This window comes from Orbicella franksi, chromosome 8 (genome assembly GCF_964199315.1).
Source record: "Orbicella franksi chromosome 8, jaOrbFran1.1, whole genome shotgun sequence".
NCBI classification, from domain to species: Eukaryota; Metazoa; Cnidaria; class Anthozoa; order Scleractinia; family Merulinidae; genus Orbicella; species Orbicella franksi.
Window position 1 is genome coordinate 2768714 of NC_138152.1, and position 25538 is coordinate 2794251.

Below are 25538 nucleotides of genomic sequence, written 5' to 3' on the forward strand. Positions count from 1 at the left end.
TGAAATCAGAAAAACTGATGCAGAAGAGCGCATTGAAATGGTTCGTTTACCGTTAAATTTTTCGGTCTAGGAACTCGTTTTGTGCATTGCTGACAAGGTTATCAATGTAAAACAAGACAATCTAATCTTGAAATTAAAATTACTGTACACGGGCTTCAAACCCATTCAAAGATGCAATTCTCAGCTGGGTCAGTAAGGAGTTTCGTTCGCTCCACTTAACATGAACGGGATCCAAACCCATTCGTAAATGCATTCGCCAGCTGAGTGCTGAGTTTTCTCGCGCTCCACTTGATTAAACGGGATTCAAACCCATTCGAAGTTGTGATTTTCAGCTGGGTCATTGGAGGGTTTCATGTACTCCACTTAACATGAACGGGATTCAAACCCATTCGAAAATGCATTAGCCAGCTGAGTGGTGAGTTTTACACTCTCCACTTAAATTAAAGGGGATTCAAACCCATTCGAAGTTGTAATTTTCAGCTGGGTCAGTGGAGAGTTTTATTCGCTCCACTTAACATGAACGGGATTCAAACCCATTCGTAGTTGTAATTTTCAGCTGAGCCTGTGGAGAGTTTCATTCGCTCCACTTAACATGAACGGGCTTCAAACCCATTGGCAAATGCATTCGCCAGCTGAGTGGTGAGTTTAACGCTCTCCACTTAAATTGAACAGGATTTAAACCCGTTCGAATATGTAATTTTCAGCTGCGTCAGTCGAGAGTTTCATTTGCTCTACTTAACATGAACGGGATTCAAACCCATTCGAAAATGCATTCGCCAGCTGAGTGCTGAGTTTTCTCACGCTCCACTTGATTAAACGGGATTCAAACCCATTCGAAGTTGTGATTTTCAGCTGAGTCAGTGGAGGGTTTCATGTACTCCACTTAACATGAATGGAATTCAAACCCATTCGAAAATGCATTCGCCAGCTGAGTGGTGAGTGTTACACTCTCCACTTAAATTAAAAGGGATTCAAACCCATTCGAAGTTGTAATTTTCAGCTGGGTCAGTGGAGAGTTTTATTCGCTCTACTTAACATGAACTGGATTCAAACCCATTCGAAAATGCATTCGCCAGCTGAGTGGTGCGTTTTCACACTCTCCACTTAAACTGAACGGGATTTAAACCCATTCGAATATGTAATTTTCAGGTGGGTCAGTGGAGGATTTCATGCGCTCCACTTAACATGAACGGGATTCAAACCCATTCGAAAATACATTCGCCAGCTGAGTGCTGAGTTTTCTCACGCTCCACTTGATTAAACGGGATTCAAACCCATTCGAAGTTGTAATTTTCAGCTGGGTCAGTGGAGGGTTTCATGTACTCCACTTAACATGAACGGGATTCAAACCCATTCGAAAATGCATTCGGCAGCTGAGTGGTGAGTTTTACACTCTACTTAAATTAAAGGGGATTCAAACCTATTCGAAGTTGTAATTTTCAGCTGGGTCAGTGGAGAATTTTATTCGCTCCACTTAACATGAACGGGATTCAAACCCATTGGTAAATGCATTCGCCAGCTGAGTGGTGCGTTTTCACACTCTCCACTTAAACTGAACGGGTTTCAAACCCATTCGAATATATAATTTTCAGCTGGGGCAGTGGAGGGTTTAATGCGCTCCACTTAACATGAACGGGATTCAAACCCATTCGAAATGCATTTACCAGCTGAGTGGAGAGCACTCCACTTAATTAGATTGAATGTGATTCAAGCCCATTCGAAGATGTAATTTTCAGCTGGGTCAATGGAGAGTTTTACTTGCTCCACATAACGTGAACGGGATTCAAACCCACTTAGAGATGTGTGCCCCAGCTAGCTGGGTGGGGAGTTCCACGAGCTCCACTTAGCTTGAATGGGATTCAAACTCATTCGAAGATGTATACCCCAGCTGGGTGGAGAGTTTCGCGCGCTCCACTTGGTGCTTGTTTACTTTCACGTCCCGAGGTAAGGTTGGTCAATGAACTCGGTGCTTCCGTACCATTTGTTGGAAACCACGCCACGCAGGTAGCACGAGTACCATGCGTCCATCCTTTGGAAACATGAGTCCAGAGGGTCGTAATAATGTGGTTCAGGAATTCTGACTGGGTCAGTACTCATCGCAGATGATTTGTACTAAACTGACCCAGAGGATTGTGGCTGTTTTCAAGCAGGGGTTGCATACCGTCAAGCTCTTTCGCCCGCGAGAGAAAACACGTTACTTTAAAATAAATTACTCATAAACTTAGCATTTGCCCGCAAAAGGAATTTACCTTTCATGGCCTGATGGAGAAAGGATAGGATATAGGTGCTAAAGATAGAAACGTCAATAGTGTTGAGCCATAGAGGAGTTGATTAAAAATTTGCTGTAATGGGAGTAGGAAGGGAGAGAGTATTACCGAACAGTCAAGAGATAGAATGCCTATGGTTAAGAAGACGGGGATATCAATGGTGTAAAGCTAGTCTGAATTTAATTGAACGTTACGTCACGTCTTGTATTAGCCTTGCGACTCCTTATCCTTTTCGCGGAACTAATAACAATCCCAGCAATAATTACTAATTTTCACTGATAGTTTGATATATTCTTTTTTCGAGAGACGCGAAGGAAAGTGTTTGCCAGGTTGATGAAGGACTGGATACTATATGAAAGGTGACAACAAGAGGATGCTGAGGGTGAGTTGAAAACTTTCACGAAAGTTAGAATCGGTTATCGAATTGTGGGGCTTGGCCATTGATTTAAGGAAGCCTTTGTACGGCGGTAGGTCATCTGGCAGAAAATACATCTGACACAAATACCAAAAGAATAAAAAAAATAATAAAATAAAATAGCAAATCATATAATCCTATACGTGTGCTCCACTTAATTCTACAAAGTTTGGCCAATTTCGAAAGAGAGTCGTAAAGTTAACGCTGGGGACATGGGAATGACCAAGAAACACTTTACATCACGTAACATAACCAAAGATAAACCGCTGACTACTTTTACGAGCGTTTCAAAGATGGCGTGAAATCAGAAAAACTGATGCAGAAGAGCGCATTGAAATGGTTCGTTTACCGTTAAATTTTTCGGTCTAGGAACTCGTTTTGTGCATTGCTGACAAGATTATCAATGTAAAACAAGACAATCAAATCTTGAAATTAAAATTACAGCAAGCGGGCTTCAAACCCATTCAAAGATGCAATTCTCAGCTGGGTCAGTAAGGAGTTTCATTCGCTCCACTTAACATAAACGGGATTCAAACCCATTCGAAAATGCATTCCCCAGCTGAGTGAAGAGTTTTAAACTCTCCACTTAAATTGAACAGGAATCAAACCCATTCGAAGACATAATTTTCAGCTGGGTCAGTGGAGTAATTAATTCGCTCCACTTAACAAGAACGGGATTCAAACCCATTCGAAAATGTATTCGCCAGCTGAGTGGTGAGTTTTACACTCTCCACTGAAAATAAAGGGGAATTCAAAGTCATTGGAAGCTTTAGTTTTCAGCTGTGTCAGTGGAGAGATTCATTTGCTCTACTTAACATGAACGGGATTCAAACCCATTCGAAAATGCATTCGCCAGCTGAGTGGTGAGTTTTCAAATTCTCCACTTAAATTGAACGGGATTCAAACCCATTCGAAGTTGTAATTTTCAGCTGAGTCAGTGGAGAGTTTCATTCGCTCCACTTAACATGAACGGGATTCAAACCCATTCCAAAATGCATTCGCCAGCTGAGTGGTGAGTTTTCACACTCTTCACTTAACTTAACGGGGATTTAAACCCTTTCGATGATGTAATTTTCAGCTGGGTCAGTGGAGAGTTTCATTCGCTCTACTTAACATGAACGGGATTCAAACCCATTGGTAAATGCATTCGCCAGCTGAGTGGTGAGTTTTCTCACTCTCGACTTAAATTGAACGGGATTTAAACCCATTCGAAGTTGTAATATTCAGCTCAGTCTGTGGAGAGCTTCATTCGCTCCACTTAACATGAACGGGATTCAAACCCATTCGCAAATGCATTCGCCAGCTGAGTGGTGAGTTTAACACTCTCCACTTAAATTGAACAGGATTCAAACCCATTCGAATATGTAATCTTGAGCTGGGTGAGTGGAGAGTTTCGTTCGCTCCACTTAACATGAACGGGATTCAAACCCATTCGAAAATGCATTCGCCAGCTGAGTGGTGACTTTTACACTCTCCACTTAAATTAAAGGAGATTCAAACCCATTCGAAGTTGTAATTTTCAGCTGGGTCAGTGGAGAGTTTTATTCGCTCCACTTAACATGAACGGGCTTCAAACCCATTCGAAAATGCATTCCCCAGCTGAGTGAAGAGTTTTAAACTCTCCACCTAAACTGAACGGGATTCAAACCCATTCGAAGTTGTAATTTTCAGCTGGGTCAGTGGAGGATTTCATGCGCTCCACTTAACATGAACGGGATTCAAACCCATTCGAAAATGCATTCGCCAGCTGAGTGGTGCGTTTTCACACTCTCCACTTAAACTGAACGGGATTCAAACCCATTCGAATATGTAATTTTCAGCTGGGTCAGTGGAGGATTTCATGCGCTTCACTTAACATGAACGGGATTCAAACCCATTCGAAAATGCATTCCCCAGCTGAGTGAAGAGTTTTAAACTCTCGACTTAAACTAAACGGGATTCAAACCCATTCGAAGCTTTATCGTTCAGCTGGGTCAGTGGAGAGATTCATTTGCTCCACTTAACATGAACGGGATTCAAACCCATTCGAAAATGCATTCGGCAGCTGAGTGGTGCGTTTCAAATTTTCCACTTATATTGAACGGGATTCAAACCCGTTCAAAGTTGTAATTTTCAGCTGAGTCAGTGGAGAGTTTCATTCGCTCTACTTAACACGAACGGGATTCAAACCCATTCGTAAATGCATTCGCCAGCTGTGTGGTGAGTTTTCACACTCTCCACTTAAACTGAATGGGATTCAAACCCATTCGAATATGTAATTTTCAGCTGAGTCTGTGGAGAGTTTCATTCGCTCCACTTAACATGAACGGGATTCAAACCCATTCGAAAATGCATTCCCCAGCTGAGTGAAGAGTTTTAAACTCTCCACCTAAACTGAACGGGATTCAAACCCATTCGAATATGTAATTTTCAGCTGGGTCAGTGGAGGATTTCATGCGCTCCACTTAACATGAACGGGATTCAAACCCATTCGAAAATGCATTCGCCAGCTGAGTGGTGCGTTTTCACACTCTCCACTTAAACTGAACGGGATTCAAACCCATTCGAATATGTAATTTTCAGCTGGGTCAGTGGAGGATTTCATGCGCTTCACTTAACATGAACGGGATTCAAACTCATTCGAAAATGCATTCCCCAGCTGAGTGAAGAGTTTTAAACTCTCCACCTAAACTGAACGGGATTCAAACCCATTCGAAGTTGTAATTTTCAGCTGGGTCAGTGGAGGATTTCATGCGCTCCACTTAACATGAACGGGATTCAAACCCATTCGAAAATGCATTCGCCAGCTGAGTGGTGCGTTTTCACACTCTCCACTTAAACTGAACGGGATTCAAACCCATTCGAATATGTAATTTTCAGCTGGGTCAGTGGAGGATTTCATGCGCTTCACTTAACATGAACGGGATTCAAACCCATTCGAAAATGCATTCCCCAGCTGAGTGAAGTGTTTTAAACTCTCGACTTAAACTAAACGGGATTCAAACCCATTCGAAGCTTTATCGTTCAGCTGGGTCAGTGGAGAGATTCATTTGCTCCACTTAACATGAACGGGATTCAAACCCATTCGAAAATGCATTCGGCAGCTGAGTGGTGCGTTTCAAATTTTCCACTTATATTGAACGGGATTCAAACCCGTTCAAAGTTGTAATTTTCAGCTGAGTCAGTGGAGAGTTTCATTCGCTCTACTTAACACGAACGGGATTCAAACCCATTCGTAAATGCATTCGCCAGCTGTGTGGTGAGTTTTCACACTCTCCACTTAAACTGAACGGGATTCAAACTCGTTGGAATATGCAATTTTCAGCTGAGTCTGTGGAGAGTTTCATTCGCTTCACTTAACATGAACGGGATTCAAACCCATTCGCAAATGCATTCGCCAGCTGAGTGGTGAGTTTAACACTCTCCACTTAAATTGAACAGGATTCAAACCCATTCGAATATGTAATGTTGAGCTGGGTGAGTGGAGAGTTTCGTTCACTCCACTTAACATGAACGGGATTCAAACCCATTCGAAAATACATTCGCGAGCTGAGTGCTGAGTTTTCTCACGCTCCACTTGATTAAACGGGATTTAAACCCATTCGAAGTTGTGATTTTCAGTTGAGTCAGTGGAGGGTTTCATGTACTCTACTTAACATGAACGGGCTTCAAACCCATTCGAAAATGCATTCCCCAGCTGAGTGCTGAGTTTTACACTCTCCACTTAAATTAAAGGGGATTCAAACCCATTCGAAGTTGTAATTTTCAGCAGGGTCAGTGGAGAGTTTTATTCGCTCCACTTAACATGAACGGGATTCAAACCCATTCGCAAATGCATTCGCCAGCTGAGTGGTGCGTTTTCACACTCTCCACTCAAACTGAACGGGATTCAAACCCATTAGAATATGTAATTTTCAGCTGGGTCAGTGGAGGATTTCATGCGCTCCACTTAACATGAACGGGATTCAAACCCATTCGAAAATGCATTCGCCAGCTGAGTGGTGCGTTTTCACACTCTCCACTTAAACTGAACGGGATTCAAACCCATTCGAATATGTAATTTTCAGCTGGGTCAGTGGAGGATTTCATGCGCTTCACTTAACATGAACGGGATTCAAACCCATTCGAAAATGCATTCCCCAGCTGAGTGAAGAGTTTTAAACTCTCGACTTAAACTAAACGGGATTCAAACCCATTCGAAGTTTTATCGTTCAGCTGGGTCAGTGGAGAGATTCATTTGCTCCACTTAACATGAACGGGATTCAAACCCATTCGAAAATGCATTCGGCAGCTGAGTGGTGCGTTTCAAATTTTCCACTTATATTGAACGGGATTCAAACCCGTTCAAAGTTGTAATTTTCAGCTGAGTCAGTGGAGAGTTTCAGTCGCTCCACTTAACATGAACGGGATTCAAACCCATTCGTAAATGCATTCGCCAGCTGTGTGGTGAGTTTTCACACTCTCCACTTAAACTGAACGGGATTCAAACCCATTCGAATATGTAATTTTCAGCTGGGGCAGTGGAGGGTTTCATGCGCTCCACTTAACATGAACGGGATTCAAACCCATTCGAAATGCATTCACCAGCTGAGTGGAGAGCACTCCACTTAATTAAATTGAATGTGATTCAAGCCCATTCGAAGATGTAATTTTCAGCTGGGTCAATGGAGAGTTTTACTTGCTCCACATAACGTGAACGGGATTCAAACCCACTTAGAGATGTGTGCCCCAGCTAGCTGGGTGGGGAGTTCCACGAGCTCCACTTAGCTTGAATGGGATTCAAACTCATTCGAAGATGTATACCCCAGCTGGGTGGAGAGTTTCGCGCGCTCCACTTGGTGCTTGTTTACTTTCACGTCCCGAGGTAAGGTTGGTCAATGAACTCGGTGCTTCCGTACCATTTGTTGGAAACCACGCCACGCAGGTAGCACGAGTACCATGCGTCCATCCTTTGGAAACATGAGTCCAGAGGGTCGTAATAATGTGGTTCAGGAATTCTGACTGGGTCAGTACTCATCGCAGATGATTTGTACTAAACTGACCCAGAGGATTGTGGCTGTTTTCGAGCAGGGGTTGCATACCGTCACGCTCTTTCGCGCGTGAGAGAAAACACGTTACTTTAAAATAAATTACCCATAAACTTAGCGTTTGCCCAGGAATAATTATCATTTTTCACTGATAGTTTGATATATTCTTTTTTCGAGAGACGCGAAGGAAAGTGTTTGGTAGGTTGAAGAAGGACTGGATACTCTATGAAAGCGGGTGACAAGGAGAGGATGATGAGGGTGAGTTGAAAACTCTCACGAAGGTGAGAATCGGTTGTCGAATTGTAGGGCTTAGGAAACCTATATGGAGCGGTAACTCATCTGGCAGCAGATAAATCGATCTGACATAAATACCAAAAGAAAATTAAAATAAATAAATAAATGAAATGGCAAATCATATAATCCCGCACGCGCGCCCCACTTTATTCTTTAAAGTTTGGCTAAGTTCGCTAGAGACTGGTCAAGTTAGCGCCGGGGACATGTGAATGACCTAGAGACACTTCACATCACGTTACATAAGCAAATATTAACCGCTGACTACTTTTACGAGCGTTTCAAAGATGGCGCGAAACCTGCAAAACTGATGCAGAAGAACGGATTGAAATGGTTCGTTTATCGTTAATTTTTTCGGTCGACTAGGTCGTTTAGTGTATTGCTGAAAAGGTTATTATTCTTTATCAACAGGATATTCGGTCGTTTTTTAGTCCCAAAGGAAAAACTTCAAAACCAGGGGCCTCAAAGGCTGGGAAAGACTCAAGTGCGAAGCCTGCATTGAAAGATCCTGGAAAGGGCCGAGCGAAAAGCAAGGTAAGAATTTTTGAATGGATTCTGAACTATCAGTAAGTTCATTTGATTAATGAGTTGCGGATTCAAAGAGTATAATTACGCTTTGATATGTAGAGTCAACTTAGGTATCTTTTTGTTCTCATTGGGAAATTAATTGCATTTCTGTTGTATTTTATAAGCTTTCCTGTATTCCACTTCCACCCCCACCCTAATGAGAAGTTACCTTTGGACCCTTTCAAAAGGACATTTTTGCATAGAGGCAGATGTCCAGTCAAAAGATTTTGGGAAGAAAGAAAGAAAACAAACAAACAAACAAACAAACAAACAAACAAACATGTACACTGAAACAACAAAATAACATCAAACCCTCGCAGATCAATTATAAAGTCCTTACTCCTCTCCGGACTTTGAAGTCTTTCACACCCAGCATCTCGCCCTCCTCCCCAGCCTTGCTCTTGTTGATCTCTGCCAAGATATTGTTTCAGAAAGTATGTGCACTTCCCCCGCTGGTCTGAGAAGGGTTGTTGGCTTGACCTCCTTTACCTACTCAAGAAATAACTGTTGACTTTAAAACTGGGCATTTGAGACCAACCCCTGCTCTCTCTGAATTTCTTTTGAACCCACGGGATGCATACATATGGATGAGAGGGACTTCAAGAAAACCAAAAAGGGCACTTGAATGCCACTGAACAAATGGTTTAAAGAGCAACTATTATACAATGGCTGTGCACTTGCGTCATAATTCTCGGTTTCTTTGCTGTCTTTTACAAAACAACAAGTGAAATAACCAAAATTCTATGGTGTCTGGAGGACGTGAGCCACAACAGCTAATTTTTTAAATTTCTATTTAAAATTTAACACCCTGTTCTATCTTCAGTTTCATTTGTTTTTCAATTTGGCAGCAAGAAACAAACTAAATAACTTTAGAGTATCGCAAGATTTGTTGTCCTGCAATATGTAAATTTATTTTTGAGTCGACATTGTCCTTGTTGTCCCTATCGTGGCTACTTAAATTCCCTCAGTCTTAGAAATTACTTGCTGTATAAATATTATACATGCAATTTAAACTACCGGTACATGTATCCATAGAAAAACAATTTTGCTATTTTACTGGGGTAGGGTTTATCAAGCAGCGAAGATGATGAGATTACAAGGAAACAAAAGCCCAAAGAAAGTCAGAATAGGAAGGCAAGAAAATGCATTGACTCAGGTAATAGTTTAGTATAGTGGAATGCTGATTAATTTTGTCATACCCATGATTTTTTAAAAACCATTTGATTAACATGAACCAAAAGCTGTTTCCTCCCTTTAGTCAACACTGCAATATCTTACCCCTAAACTAATATTCAACGCATCTTGTCAAGCATTTTCTAATTTCCTGGGATATTTAGTTTAATTAGTCAAAGATCAACATGACCATTTCATGTTGTGTACAGTGTGCATCAATTTACCGACCTTGACAGTCACTTGCGAATTTTTCCTGAATTGTTCAATACATTAACTACAGTTTATCAATTCATTTACTTAGTGATCTTGTGACTATCAAGTCTGTGTTGTTAATAGATATTTTTTTTCTTATCAGATTCTGATGAAGATCCTCTTCCACCTAAAATAAGGTACTATGCAAGTTTATACAACAAATTTGTACATCAGTTTCTTTCTATACACATGTTACTTGCTTTGTGCATGTATCAGTATCAGTACTTTTCTGTACTCATACTCTGTTTACAGCTTAGGATTATTACAGGATTGATTCACTGTACATGTAGCTTGGTTAGGGTCAGCTAACTGGTTCGCACACAATATTTAGGTTAAGGTTAACAGGGGTACATTCTGCATTGTAATCTGCTAAACAGACCTACAGTTCATATCCCCACAAGTGTCAATCAAGTTTATTTCAAAATGACATTACATGTATATACAGTCACTCACTCAAAGGCAAAGAAATTTGCTGTGTATTGGAAAGTCAAGAGACAACATTACGGCTGCCAGTCATCCCCACTAATAATTTAGTAGCCACAGGGCTCAAAAGTGTTGTTTGTTCGTCTGGGACAAGTAGATTATCTTGCCGGGCAAGTAACTTTTTATTCTCACTTGCCCAATGGGCAAAGGATCAGGCACCTTGTCCTTCAACTAAATAAAATAAAAGAAGATAATGTTAAAGTAAATGGGACAGCAAAATCTTAAGCTGCGTGTCTGATGGACAAGCTAGAATTCAAGTTTTTTTAGCCCTGAGCCAGTCGTAATTCAATTAAACCAATTGCCCTGATTTACCTGCAACTAAATTATTGATTTATTACCTATGGTAAACCATTACCTGTGAAAGATTACTAGATCATTTGATGCAATTCTTTGAGACCTCTGACATTCGACTAACATTCCATCTCCATGAACAGTTTCTTTCACCTTAGTCCTGGTATTTTTTGTTCATTTGTGTTATTTCTTGTTGCAGAAAAGCAACCGTGAAAAAAGGCGAAAGTTCAAAATCAAGCAAGAGCAGAAAGCCAATCACTGTTGAGGACTCTGGTAAAAGCATGATTTTGTGTTCATTGTATTGAACCATACTATTTACGAATAAAATGTAAAGTAATGTAGGGAGAGTTACAGGTACATGTAGATTGTGTTGCAAATTCAAGCCTTCAAATAAAGCATCTCAGTTCCAGTATTTTGATCATAAATATATTATAATCTGCTAGTCCTCAAAATCTCTATTGCGCTCAATTTACAAACTGTGACCTTACATGTAGCAATGCTAATCAAATAATAATATTACGTGATCACATTTTTGTTTGGAGCTTGTGCACACTTTACACTCGTATAAGATGTGCACAGTTTGTTTAAGCTCAGGTTGTATTTGCCTGTTGCCAAAATGGAGCATTAATTAACATACATTACAGTATGTTTAATTTACCCCTTGCGTGTGAAACTTATACTCAAGCTGTTCTACTTGTATCTTGGAAAACATAGTGAAATTGGGGAGCAGTGCAATCAAATCTGTATACCAAAATATTTTAGTGGCAACACATCACTTTATTCTGGTATTAATTTTGTTCTTCAAGTTTCATCTTGATTCCTCCAATTCTCTAATATATTACTCAATAATCCAGATTGCTGCATGTTTTAATAATTTGTAAATTTATTGCCAAAATGTTAAAGGTAGCAACTCTCTAAAAATAGCCAAGGCTGCTAAACCCCCCCCCCCCCCTCCAAAACGAGATTGTTGGTCTTTTCTCTTGGATTTTACTAACATGCCTTGTACAAGTTTGTATTAATGATGGTTTTAAAAAGTGTATCCGTTGGTATTCTGCAGAAGAGGAGGAAGTTGTACCTCGGACGCTAAAGAAATCTGCCAAGCAAATGGAAACAAAAACAAGGAAGGAGGTTGTGCATGTTAAGGAGAGGTACAATGTGATTAGTTTACTTTTGAACAGTAACTGAGGGCTCTCTTTCAATTTTGCTTTTCTTGAGATTTTTATGTTACATGTACATGTAGTTAGTACTTAGAAGCAAATTTGTTCAAAGGAGCTCAGTCACGGTGTTTTGTCTTTTTTTTAGCCATGTACAAAATCTCCTTTAAATGGAAGGAAACCTGAAAATAATAGTTTTCTAAGATAGAAAAACATCAAAGAGATAACAATAAACGAAAGAGGAACAAGGATGGTCAAGGATGGCGAAGATTGACACAGATTGCAAATGACGAATCTGAAAAATTTAGGCTAAACTTTTCAAAATGTGCAAACCGGGACTGAGCTCCTTTAAAATTGTGTGATAATACATGTAAGTTGTTTATTTTTCCTTGGAATCTTAAATATGTTATAGGTCAATTTGTTCTTTACACTGTAGGTCAATTTGTTTCAAACTAGGTTAGTCTGAACTTGACCTAGTTCAGTTTGCTAATGTCTCTGTGAGTGTTTTTTTTTTTTAAGTTCTGAATACTGTTTTTCTCTATCTAGCCCTGTAAAGCCTAAAGAAACTCCACAGAAACTGACCTCTGCTCTTGACTTCTTTGGTTCAACTCCTGCTGAAAGAGAATCACGAAAAGTTTTTGCTGCAAAGAGGAAACAGGTTTGTAAATTGCTACTCTGCAAGCAGAGTCCACTTTGATCATTCTGAGATTGAAAGCAACTGTATTCACAGGGTGGTAAGTTGAAGCATGTACAGATGTACATATTGCTAAGGTGTAAAGGGAAAATTTACTCTCAACTGATTACGTACTTCTTGGACCTTAATGGCAATAAAATTCAATTTGAATTAATGAGTTATGTAGCTATATAATTATATTAAACTAATTTAAAAATGCCTCTGAGCAAAAAATCTTAAAAATTGCATAAGATACTAAATCTTACTACAGTAAAACTACAATGAATACATGTAGTGCCTAGTTATACATGTAGTTCTCACACACTGAATTCCATTTGTCTGCCACACGACAATGCAACAGCACTTTATTGAGTTCACTGCAAAGTTCTTTGTCAAACACTAAAATTGACTAAGCTACAGATGGCACTGACATTTTTTCTTAAATTCTGATAAATATTGTAACTGAATGAGTGAAGTCATGGATACATGCAAGTAAGAGATGAGATGTGGCTACCATGAGCAATGGTTTTAAGCTGACAGTTGTTTGGTTGTCACCTGTTTATCTTTTGAAAAGTCAAAAGTCAGTGGCCATGAACATGTACATGCGGTGTCTTATCAGTCATCTGGAATGGAACATACATGAATAAGATTATTTTTTTCTCTCCTCACAGAGATCTGATGAGCCAGAAGAAAATGGGGGAGCACTTGCAAATGAAGATCAGGAGTCACTACATGGAAAAGAGAAGAGACGGAGGGAAAATGAAGATCTGAATGGTAGAGCAACAGAACAGCCATCCAAGAAAAGAAAAGAAGACTCATCTACTCCACGACGTGAAGAAAAAAGGCCATCTCCTGAAAAGAAGAAGGTCTGTGAATTTGTTCATCAACTGTACATCTAATTGTTGTTTGAACAATATAAATTCTTTTAGCAGGTGCAGAAGTCGACTGGGCTTTCAATAATGTAATTTTTGGATAAATTGATCATTAGAAGTCAGAGACTTGAAGACTGACTGTTGTTGCTGCAATGTCTATTTGGGCACAACAAGTTATTCTCAGGTTATTCTCTGGTTTGTGATGTTAGCCTGCTCTTTGAACATAGCTGTACTGTAGTTAGACTAATATTTAGATATTGAATTGTTGACCTCTAAGATAAAAGTCTGTATGTAGTGGCATGTTCATAATCATCTGCTTGTTGTATAGTTATTTTCAGATGTCTTGTTGTTTTAATTAGCATACATACTTTACCCTTCACAGACACCGGAGAGTGTTCCCAAGACCACACCCGCTAGTCGGCTTGCAGCTAAAGCAGCGGCAGCTGTAGCTTCAAAAGCAACTACTGCTGTCCCTGAGACTCCAGGTAGAGACACTAAGAGGAGTCCAAAGAAAACTGTTACTCCAAAGAAATCTGAAGACAAAGGAGTTGTAAAGGAATCTCCAAATGAGAAAACTCCGAAGACACCTAAATCTGATGAACCAGATGAGGTTCCTCCATCTTTAGAGAAGAAAAAATCAAATTATCGCAGTTTCATGGCAAGGGATGGTCCCAGAGCTCTTGGCTCAAAACCACTCCCTGAGGTGAGTATCAATCGTGTTCAAATGTAGCAAGGATGATAATTCAACATTAAGTAAGTCAGGCAAGTTGTCTACATTAAAAACAGTTACTTGTGTAATTTGCAAGTACTTACAGCTAGTTACAACTCAATGCATGTGTACACATACCTCAATAGTGGTGAATGTACAGTGGAGCCACACCAAATCCTAGTCTTTTTTTTGCCAAGCAGTGGTCAAAATCAATGTTATTTGGCTGCATTTATAGGGAGAAGAAAACTGCCTAGAGGGACTGACATTTGTTATTACTGGAGTGCTGGAAAGTATTGAGAGAGATGATGCTGCGGATATGATTCAGAGGTACGGTGGCAAGGTGACTCAGTCGGTGAGCAAGAAAACAAGTTATATTGTGGTGGGACGGGATGCTGGTGAGAGTAAACTTTCTAAGGTAAGGGACAGTCCAAGTATCTTTTACATTTTATTGTACCTACTGTATATAGTCAGATAGTCCCATGCCAAAAACAAAAAAAAAACAAAAAACAAAAAACAAAACAAAAAAATTATACTGACCCAAAAGCAAAAATAAAACAGTTCTTAATAATAAAGTATCACCCTATTGAAACTAACTGCTTGTGATAGGTGGTGGAGAGAGATTGTATTTTGTTAAATTGTTTGTTTGTTTGTTGTTTTAAGGCTAAGCAGTGTGGGACAACACAGCTAGATGAGGATGGGCTCTTTGAACTAGTCAAGACAAAACCAGGGAAGAAGATCAGCTATGAACCTCCCAGTAAGGAAAAGAAGTCAAAGAAGAAAGAAAAAAGTGAAGAAGCTGAAAAATTAAGTCAAGGAAAGGAACAGCTCGAAGAGGAATCATCGCAGCTTAGTGAACGATCAGTGTCATCTCCTGCCACACAGACACCCACATCTTCACCTGTGTCAAAAGGTATGTTGTGATGTTCCAGAGAATATTGATGCTCCTCCCACTGAGATTTTTTTAGATTTGACTGATGCCCTTATTGGATTCTCCCAGGAAATTCTAGTTTTGCTGTACACTTTCCTTTAAAGAAATATTGGCTTTTGAGAACCCCTTTCCCTTGGAATTTCCCATGGACCACATATCGCATTTGCATGGATCTTCACATCCAACTGTCTGTCAAGATACTTATTTTTGACCAACAAAATGTCCTGATAACTAAATACATACACAGTAAATATGAACTAAATACATACACATACAAGTCGTTCAACTACTCATTTTTGTCTTTAACTGTTTAGGAGAACCAAGTTTGTTGTGGGTTGACAAATATCGCCCACGCTCGGTGAAGCAGATTATTGGCCAGCAAGGTGACAAGAGTAACATGCGAAAGCTGATGAACTGGCTGAGAGACTGGGAGAAGAACAGAAAGAAACCACCAGCTAAATGTAAGTAGAACTGCAAACAGTGCAGTGAAATTAAAATATTTGCCCTTCTTTTTAACTTATAGGTATTTCTCAAAATGTTAGTGGTACATGCATGTAATATAACATTGTGAGCAGTTTCCAGGACAACATCAATTCTGATAATTAAAATTGTAGATAACCTACAGTTTAATCACTTTATGTACTCTTGAGATAAAGTACATTTATCAAGCAGTGTAACTGTACATGTATGCCTAACCAATGGTCATTGTGGTTTCATGTCCTTAATGACAAGCTGCAGATCAGATTGCATTATATTTTTGTACATGTGGTAGAAAATAGACCTGGCTTTAAGAAGACATGCAGTTTATTAATGCCAATTTCTGATGCAAATTTTGCCATGGCAATGTGATTAAGTATTGATAACAAACTTGTGCATCGACAATGTTGTTGATGATGATGATGATGACAAAGATCACCAATTGTTTGGTGACAATACAGCATAAGTTACAGTTCAAGAGATCAGTATAAATTAAGACAAATATTACAATGTAATCTGATGGATTGTGATTCTTCTTTGCTGCACAGCTTCATTTTTCAAGAAAGATCAAGATGGTTCATCTCAGAGAGCAGCTCTCCTGTCTGGCTCCCCAGGGGTGGGCAAAACAACTACTGCAACACTTGTTTGTGAGGAGCTTGGCTTCAGCTACATTGAAATGAATGCTAGTGATACAAGAAATAAGAAGACACTGGAGGAACACATATCTCAGTCACTGAGCAATAAAACCATGGATGGATTTCTACCTGGTAATAGCACATATTCAATCATTTTTATTGTATAGCTGAGAGGGCAAGCGTGAACAAAAATAAATAAAGTTTATCCATCTATTGTTCCTACCTACATGTACCTAGTTACATATTCAGGGGTTTCATTATGTAAATTTCTTTAGCAGGAAGACAACAGGTTTTCACAGGCAGGCAACATGATTGTTTTGAACTGAACTTCTTTAAGGGAAAAACTTTTCTCTGGGTGGTCAAACCAGGCAGGCAAAATTGTTCTGAGCACAGCCAGTCAATTTGCCCATTGTCCAGCCGTTCATGAAACCCCTGCATACACCTGTACTGACAAAACATTTGCTTAGACTGGCCGTGAATCAACTATGTTGGACCACATTTTGTACATGTGAACCATATTTTTTTGATATGTAGAACCTACATTTTCTTACTTATTTTCAAGTACGTGTACACTGATGAAAAGCAGGAAAAACTAGGAAAAGGGGATAAATTTTCAGAGTGGTTTCCACATAATTATTTCCTTTGGCACTTACGACAGATTGTACATGGTTTGTTGATTGTGGCATGTGTATTAATTTGTGTTACAATAGGTCACAAGGCAGATCCCAGGAAGCATGTCTTGCTTATGGATGAAGTCGATGGAATGGCAGGCAATGAAGACAGAGGAGGAATGCAGGTAAGGAAACTTACACTGTACAACTGTAGCATCAACTGAATGTACATGTACATGTACAGTACTAACAATAAATACAATGTACAGTTGAGCTAATGTACACCCCCATACATGTAGATTCACAAACATCCATTAGTAGCAGACTATAACAGTCATGTTCCCAGCCACATACAAACAACCACTGTTTAGCTGTGTGTACAAGAATACCCCAAATAGTAAAACTCTCAAAGGACATAAGGATGTGAAACACAGCACAGGTTCTACAGTTTAAAACTCTCTGGGCATAAATTATTGTTGCAACATTTAAGTAAAAGACTAAAGGGTTTATTATCAGAAGAAAGATTGCACATTTTATATCTTTTAATACAAATAACCGTAAACCGTCGCTTATAAGCTCCTCGGAGGGGCGGATCTAGGAGGATGGTGCAAAAAGAGAAAAAAAGGAAAAAAAGAATAAAAAAGCATAAGAAAAGAATAAATAATAATAATTATGTTTATAATAAAAAGCTTGAAACAGTTTTCAAATCTGGTTATAAGCTCCCTCAGATATAAGCCCCTCTGTTTATAAGCCCATCTAAAAACTTTTACGAAGTTGTATTTTCAGAATAATTTTTTTTTTGTTAAGGATTTCCAAGGCTTTTGTTTGGTTCAAATTAATTGCAGAAGCAAGAAGGATGGCATCCCTCATTAATTTCTTTTTGCAAATGTATGTTATTCATTATAATGTGACATACTTTTACATTATTATTATTTTTTTTTATTAGTTTTAATTATCTCCACAGGAATTAATATCACTGATAAAGAACACCAAGATACCAGTCATTTGCATGTGCAATGATAGAAACAGTCAGAAGATTCGCAGCTTGGCAAATTACTGTTTTGACTTGAGATTTCAGAGACCTCGAGTTGAACAAATCAAGGTACATCCTAAACATTTTTTCACCTTGTGCATGTATTCATTCACCTGGTCCCTTTCCCCCTGTCTCTGGTTCATTCAAGATTCCTTCTTTCCTTCCTCTCTCCTTCCCCCTTTGCCTTCTTCTTTCATTTTCTCCCTTCCTGCCTCCCTTTTTCAATCCCTACCTCCATTCTTCTCTCCCTCTCTCTTCTTCTATGCACCTTTTATCGCTTACAGGACAAGTTGTGTCTCATTATACACAATGTGATAACAAAATTTTCACAGTAAATTGTTTTATGTTTCAGGGTGCTATGATGAGCATTGCATTCAAGGAAGGGCTCAAAATTCCACCTCAGGCCATGGACCAGATTATAATTGGTGCCAACCAAGATATAAGACAGGTAGGTTTGCCTTGAACAGCATTAATGTTTTGCCTATTATGTTATATTTCATGGGTTTCATTAAGTGCCAGGCATTGGGGAAATTGACTGGCTGTGTGGACAAATTTTGATTTGACTGGTTGGCTTGAATGACCGGTCTGGCCATCAAGCAGAAAGTTTTTTTTTTTCCAAAGAAGATCATATCAAATAGTTTTGCTGTCTGTGACAATCACTCCCCCCTCCCCCTGCTGGAAACGTTTCTTTAATGAAACCCAGGCTGATACAAAGAAATAATGCACATGATACATGTAAATATTGTGGACACTTCCTTTGTTTCTCCTAGGTTCTTCACAATATGAGCATGTGGACAGCCAAGGAGAAGAGTCTTACTTATGATCAAGCCAAGGAGGATGCAGCCAGAGCACAAAAAGACATCAAAATGGTAAATAATTCCCTGATTTTAAACAACATCCACCTTCAATGAAGTGGTCCTCCTCAAATAAACAACTTAGTAAACAGAGTTCTGATATTTAAAAGAAACATGTACTGTATGGCTGTACTTTACGAACCCTTTTCAACCCATAAAGAGCAATCAGAGTGAATGTACATGTGCACTGTACATGCAGTAATTAAAGAAGACAGAATTACTCCAAGTTTTTTCTTTTTTTTCTTTTTTTTTTTTTTACCAAAAATAAACTTGTATAAACATGAAACTGGTGGTGACAACAAGATTTCTGAAATTGAAACAACTGACAGGTTAGAATGTGGACATGTAAGTCTGGATACTAGATTTGTAGCATTGCGAGGTTGCTACTTCACACTGTTTTGCTTGTGTGCGTGGCTGATGGGGCCTTACTACCTCATATAAAATTGATTCAATGCTGTGTCAAATTTCTCTATTCAAAGAAAAATATAACCCTTCTATTTTGTGTGTACTGCAGACTGAAGCTATTGGAAGTCTTTCCTAATTCAACTAATTTGTTCTCAGGGTCCTTTTGATGCTGTGAGAAAACTTCTCTCAAGGGGTGAGAGTTCAAAGATGGACTTGAATGAAAAATCAGACATGTTCTTCTGTGACTACTCACTGATGCCTCTGTTTGTACAAGAAAACTACCTTTCTGTTGATCCAGGCCAGGCCCGGTAAGATGACGACTAAGCTGTTCTAATTGTTTTTGTGCAATTATAACCGTGTTCATTCTTCCCTAACTATCATCAGCTATCACAAACTATCACTTGTGTGCTCAAACGGGAAGAACTATTATCAACTACATGTGTCATGGAGAATTTAAAGAAGCTCAAGGTCAATGATAGCCCATAGTAGTTGGTGGTTGAACGGAAGTGTGGGTAACAACTTTCATTTGACATTAGGGCCAGAGTTAAGCAAGCCTGGTTAATAAGAGATTTACAGCTGTATTTTTACATTAATTTTACATGTATGATTATTATGGATTGGTTGAAAAAGAGTGCATTTTAGAGGACCTTTTTAATTCTTTATGTATTTTGTTTACTTATTAGTGGCAATATAAAGAAGACCCTGGCACTTGTTAGTCAGACAGCTGACTCCATCTGTGATGGCGATCTGGCTGAAAAGCTTATCAGACAGAAAGGACACTGGTCCATGTTACCCATGCAGGTACTAAATAGAGAGATGAAGGTCAAGTCGTCGTTAATTCATTGTTAGTCCAACCTTTATCCAGTATTAATCCAATGCTGAATTTTCAGGCAATGATGTCATGTGTGATCCCATCTGATCTGATAAGTGGGGGAATGGGTCAGAGGATCGAATTTCCTCAGTGGCTTGGTAAAAATTCCAAATATGGTAGACTTGACCGTATTCTGCAAGAGCTTCAGAGTCACATGAGATTAAGGTAAGGACAAAAAGAAAAATTAATGGGAGCATGGAGATACTGAATTTCTCCTTGAGTGTTTAATTTGATATGAAATTAAACATAAGAAGAGAAACTTCTGTCATTAATTATTTCCAAGCAACCATGTGTTATTTTGTGGATTATTGGAATAACTTTGAATAAGAAGGCTTCATCTGCAATTTTACAAAGGTTGATGAACATTTTCTGAAGATTTCTGAAGATTATTCAAAACTTTGCAAGGATTATCTTCAGGGAGGTCATTAAATTTTGATCTTTCTGATAAATTTCCAAAACATTCCAAAGACTGCTGCAAATTTCTGAGAGATCAAAAGAGGAAAATAGCCTTCACTCATCATCAAAATGCGCACTGTTACATGTCATCTATTCTTGAACTGGTTTATATACAGACATATATTAGGAATAAAGACAAATATAAAGAAATTAGGGAAACTTTACTGCCTAATTCTTTGTTCTACATACATGCACAGTGTGTATCGATGCTCTTTTTTCTCTAACAGCACATCTTCAAGCAAGTTGTCTATGAATTTGGATTACATTCCTCATCTCAGGAAAGTTCTTACTAGGCCCCTCATGACTCAGGTACGATTGTCACACCGACATGTTTAACATTGGTGTAGCTTGAATCTGGCAATGGTATAAAACCACAGACTTGTTTGAAAACAGAAATTCAAGAGACCAGAAAGAACCTATAAAAATAGCCCATTGAGGCTGAACCAGGTTATAAATCAAAGTTTGATTCTTTTGCCAATGGAATGTCCAATAAAGGAATGAAATTTATTTCTGCAACTGTCACGGTTAAAGCAGAGGGACTGAGGAAGGTGAAGGATCAAGAAATTCTTTACCCATGATGGCAAATTTAAGCCACTGACTTCCAGTGACTGTTTTAGTCATCACAAATTCAATGACTAAGAGTGTGGCATTTGCGCGGAAAATTTAACCAAGGTTGAAATACATGTATCCTGCCTGGCTATGGTGGTGGTGATTGGGAGGGGAGGAGCACAACTTCTCTCTTATTAATAAGTGCATACATGTAGGTGGAGGTTGTTTGCATTAAATTTGTTCCTCGAAATCCATTATTTTTGCATTTTGAAGTGAAGTTGCAATGCTTACATGTACACTATATTTCCTTAGTCTGAAGGACTTTGTTCTCAAACTCATATCTTTAAATTCTCTCTAGTCAAAGTTATGCATGCTCAGTATTACAGTGTAGCCATTTTAAACTGCAACTGGCTAACTTTACTTACTCGAAACAACATTGCACAGCTATTGATCAGCTTCTGGGTGACCACTTTGTTGACAGGTATTAAATATTTTATCTTGGTAGGAATCAGATGAGATCAGTTCTGGGGTGTCCAGGGTTATGAAAGTGATGGAGGAGTATGACTTGACAAAAGAGGACTGGGATTCTATCATAGAGGTTGGCCAGTTTGAAGGACAGAGAGATCCAGTCGCTTCTATTCCATCAAAGGTTTGTACATGCAGTTCCTCGATTCTCGTTTGGGAAAGTCTATTGATGAAAAATTTGAGCTCTTGGAAAGACAGCTGTGGGCGAGTTTAATGCTCAGCCTGTTGAACTCCGGGTCAACAGTCCGGGTTAAGGCCTTAGTCACGATCATTGTGTTGTGTTCTTGGGCAAGACACCTGTTCTGAGAGTTCCTGTCTTCACCCAGGAGTACAAATGAGTACCTGACAAATTTCCTAGAGATTCATGTGAGGTGGATTAGCACTCCATCCAGCAGGAGTATAACCTTATTCCTAGACACATCACACTGCAAAAACTGGGATATGCTTTGGCATGTTATGTTGCTATAAATTGTCTAAATCATGATTTGTGTGCTATAGACTCACACTATACACTTAATGACAGGTCCTGCACAAAATGGCTAGTTCTGCTCTTCCAGGAAACTATTATGTAATTATCTCCCGAAATGAAGTCAATGTAGAAATGCTAGGGAAAACGAGAGCAGATGTCCATGTAACTAGCTTGCCGAGTGACCTGTCGTTAAGTGTTTCGTTATACAGCAGGAACAGAAGTACCAGCGACAAGGAAAACAACAAATGATAGGAAACAGACAGCATCTACAACTGCAACAAAAACGAAAACGAAAACAGCAACAGAAGCAGAAACAGAAACAGTGGTAGCAACCTCAACAACCAAAACAATTAAAACAATAGCAGCAATAGTGACAAGAAGAACTACCGCAAGGGCAACAGCAACAAACAAGACAACTGAAGACAAATCTCAAGGGTTTTTTTACTGTCCCTTTGTACATTATGTTTGGTCCAATCTTTAAACTACCCTGACAGGTACATTAACGATAACAATAAAACAGCAACAAAGAACATCTCAAACAACAGCAATAAACAACAAACAACAACAAAATAAATTCTTAGATCCAACGAAACTTAATTCTGGGTCCCAAAAAGGTGTCTGATTCCCTTAAAATGTTTCCCCTAAAATATTTTTTTGTAGGTTAAATCAGCTTTCACGCGGACTTACAACAAGGAAAGTCGCAAGACACCTTATGCCATTCGCACAGCAGCAAAGAAAGGAAGGAGGGTTGGCACAGAGGACAGCCAGACAATGGAAGGAGAGAGCTATGGGCTTGAAGAATCTGAACAGCAGGGGGGAGATAAAGATGAAGATGATGATATTGAAAATAGTGCCATGATCAAGGCAGCAAAGAAACCGGTTAAAGCAGGAGCAAATAGAAGGGGAAGAGGAGGAAAAGCAATGGAAGGTACCTCAACAGAAGCGCCAACAGCTAAGGGAAAAGGCAAAGGAAAAAATAGGAAATGAATGAATGTGAATTCATAAATAATTGCAAGAACCACTGGCACTGAAGCGTCATATGACTGGTAATAAACTGAAACCCATTGGTAGCATGTGACAAAATGGAAAGAAGACATAATGGAGAGTGGAAAATCTGTTCTTATGGCATGGACGTGCTTTTTTCTTTGCACTGTGCAACCACCATCAAGTGATTCCTACAGTAATGCTCAATCATTGGACAAAAGTTAACTGTCAGCAAAGAAACCTATAAGGAATGTGCAGGAAAAAAAATTTCCACCCCATCCATTTAACCTAGCTCGCCCATCACTGAATACTACATGTAAGTGGCCTATTTTTGTGTAAAAGAGTAACCTTGTAACACAAGTTGCTTATCATCTGTAAATCTTCCTTATACCGATGTGTTGGGTCTCAGAAACCTCAAATCAAACTAACAAATAGAAACAGTTTTGTCTTGACAACAAGTGACTTAGTAAACAAAAGGGTGTACTTTGCACCCAATCTTACATGCAAGTCTGCTGACAAAACATAACTAAGAACATAACTGTGGTAAAGGAAACAAGTAAAACCAGTCGATTATAACAGTTTGTGTCTATAGTCACAATTCTTTCACTACTGCCAGTAGTGAAGCAAAATGAGAATAAAAAATTATTGTGTAGTACATATAACATGAGCATCAGCAAACAGTTATTATTTCCAATATCTGTTGTGTTCGTGTTGGTACAGAAACTGGTTGTGGTGGCTAATACAGAAATGAGAACACTGCAATTTGAAGTACATGTAGCAAAAAAATGTTTTATCAGCAACAAATCACACTCACTTGAGCACTCATCCTCTGTCTCAACTGTTGGAACATGAGGCCATAAACGGCCAACAAATCAATAAGGGTAATTATAATCCTTACCAACCACAAATCAGTAAGAGTAATAATTTTGGACACCAAAATATAATTATGGATAACCTATTTTTGCTAAAGAATCAATACGCAAAATATTTACTGCCACAGAAATATTAACTGCCAGCATAACATAAAAAGGTATTTTTGATGTATACCTAAATATAAATGTGGGTATTCTATCCCTGGCAAAGTCAATATGGGAAATCCTTACAGACAGCAAATCAATAATCATGGTAACAGATCAATGAGGGTAATCCTGATCAAAGAGCAGTCTTTTCAACAAACAGATCAAAAACGGTAGTCTTTTCCACCAACATGGATAACTGCTGGTAACATATAATAAGGGTAATCTTTACCACTGACAAATTAATGAGAGTTTTCTTTACCATCAACCAATCAACAAGGGTAACCTATACTGCTAACAATTTGGTAGGGGTAACTCTTGCCACCAACCGATCAACATACAGTGTAGATAATCTTACCGCCAACAGAGGTAACCCTTACTGCAAACAAATAACTTTAACAAGTCTTTACCACCACTCGATCAATATCGGTAAACTTTTGGCCAACTAACAAATCATGTATCAATGATAGTAATCTTGACCACCAACAAGTCGAGAGGTAATATTTATCACCAAGCAATCGTTAAGGTTAAGCTTTACCACACCTGATCAGTAAGGTAACAATCATGTAATCTTTAACGCCAGCCAATCAGTAAGGGTACAAAAGTAATACCACCAACTGATCAATAAAACTAATCTTTACAACCAACCGATCAATAAGGGAAACTTTACCACCAACAGATCAACAACAGTAATCTTTACCACCAACTGATCAATAAAACTATCTTTACAACCAACCGATCAATAAGGGAAACTTTACCACCAACAGATCAACAACAGTAATCTTTACCACCAACTGATCAACAACAGTAATCTTTACCACCAACTGATCAATAAAACTATCTTTACAACCAACCGATCAATAAGGGAAACTTTACCACCAACAGATCAACAACAGTAATCTTTACCACCAACTGATCAACAACAGTAATCTTTACCACCAACTGATCAATAAAACTATCTTTACAACCAACCGATCAATAAGGGAAACTTTACCACCAACAGATCAACAACAGTAATCTTTACCACCAACTGATCAATAAAACTATCTTTACAACCAACCGATCAATAAGGGAAACTTTACCACCAACTGATCAACAACAGTAATCTTTACCACCAACTGATCAACAACAGTAATCTTTATCACCTACCGATCGATAAGGGTACATGTAATCGTTACCACCAACCGATCAATAAGTGTACATGTAGTATTTACCACCAACTGATCAATAAAGGTAATTGTTCCCACAAACCAATAAATAAGGGTACATGTGATCTTTTCCATCAACTGATCAATAAAGGTAATCCTTACCACCAACCGATCAACAACAATAATCTTTACCACCAACCAATCAATAAGGGTAACCTTTACCACCAACCGATCAAAAACTGTAATCTTTACCGCTAGCCGATCAATAAAGGTAATCTTTACCACTAACTGATCGACCGCCAACCGATCAACAACAATAATCTTTACCACCAACCGATCAATAAGGGTGATCTTTACCGCCAACTAATCAGTAAGGGTAATCTTTACCATTAAGAGATTAATAAAGGTAATCTTTACCACCAAC

General features: G+C 38.8%; 1 protein-coding gene across 4 annotated transcripts; it reads left to right on the forward strand.

Annotated features, from left to right (window-relative positions):
- Positions 1-2358: 2358 nt before the first annotated feature.
- On the forward strand, positions 2359-24995 carry LOC145495982 (replication factor C subunit 1-like). 4 transcript variants are annotated; one of them, XM_081475581.1, is made up of 24 exons: positions 2359-2649; positions 7876-7946; positions 8391-8513; positions 9612-9702; positions 10075-10108; positions 10945-11018; positions 11803-11893; positions 12446-12557; positions 13244-13438; positions 13827-14147; positions 14389-14568; positions 14814-15063; positions 15396-15542; positions 16107-16325; positions 16904-16989; positions 17769-17906; positions 18190-18285; positions 18608-18706; positions 19253-19404; positions 19780-19897; positions 19987-20132; positions 20651-20732; positions 21478-21621; positions 22627-24995. In XM_081475581.1, exons 2-24 carry the CDS (start codon positions 7914-7916, stop codon positions 22951-22953), a joined length of 3258 nt encoding a protein of 1085 aa, XP_081331707.1. In that variant the 5' UTR covers positions 2359-2649; positions 7876-7913; the 3' UTR covers positions 22954-24995. The 4 variants fall into 4 exon arrangements, with proteins under 4 accessions (XP_081331707.1, XP_081331709.1, XP_081331708.1 ...); XM_081475583.1 differs by lacking the exon at positions 2359-2649 and having other exon boundaries at positions 6958-8312; XM_081475582.1 differs by lacking the exon at positions 2359-2649 and having other exon boundaries at positions 6958-7946.
- The last annotated feature ends 543 nt before the right edge of the window (positions 24996-25538 follow it).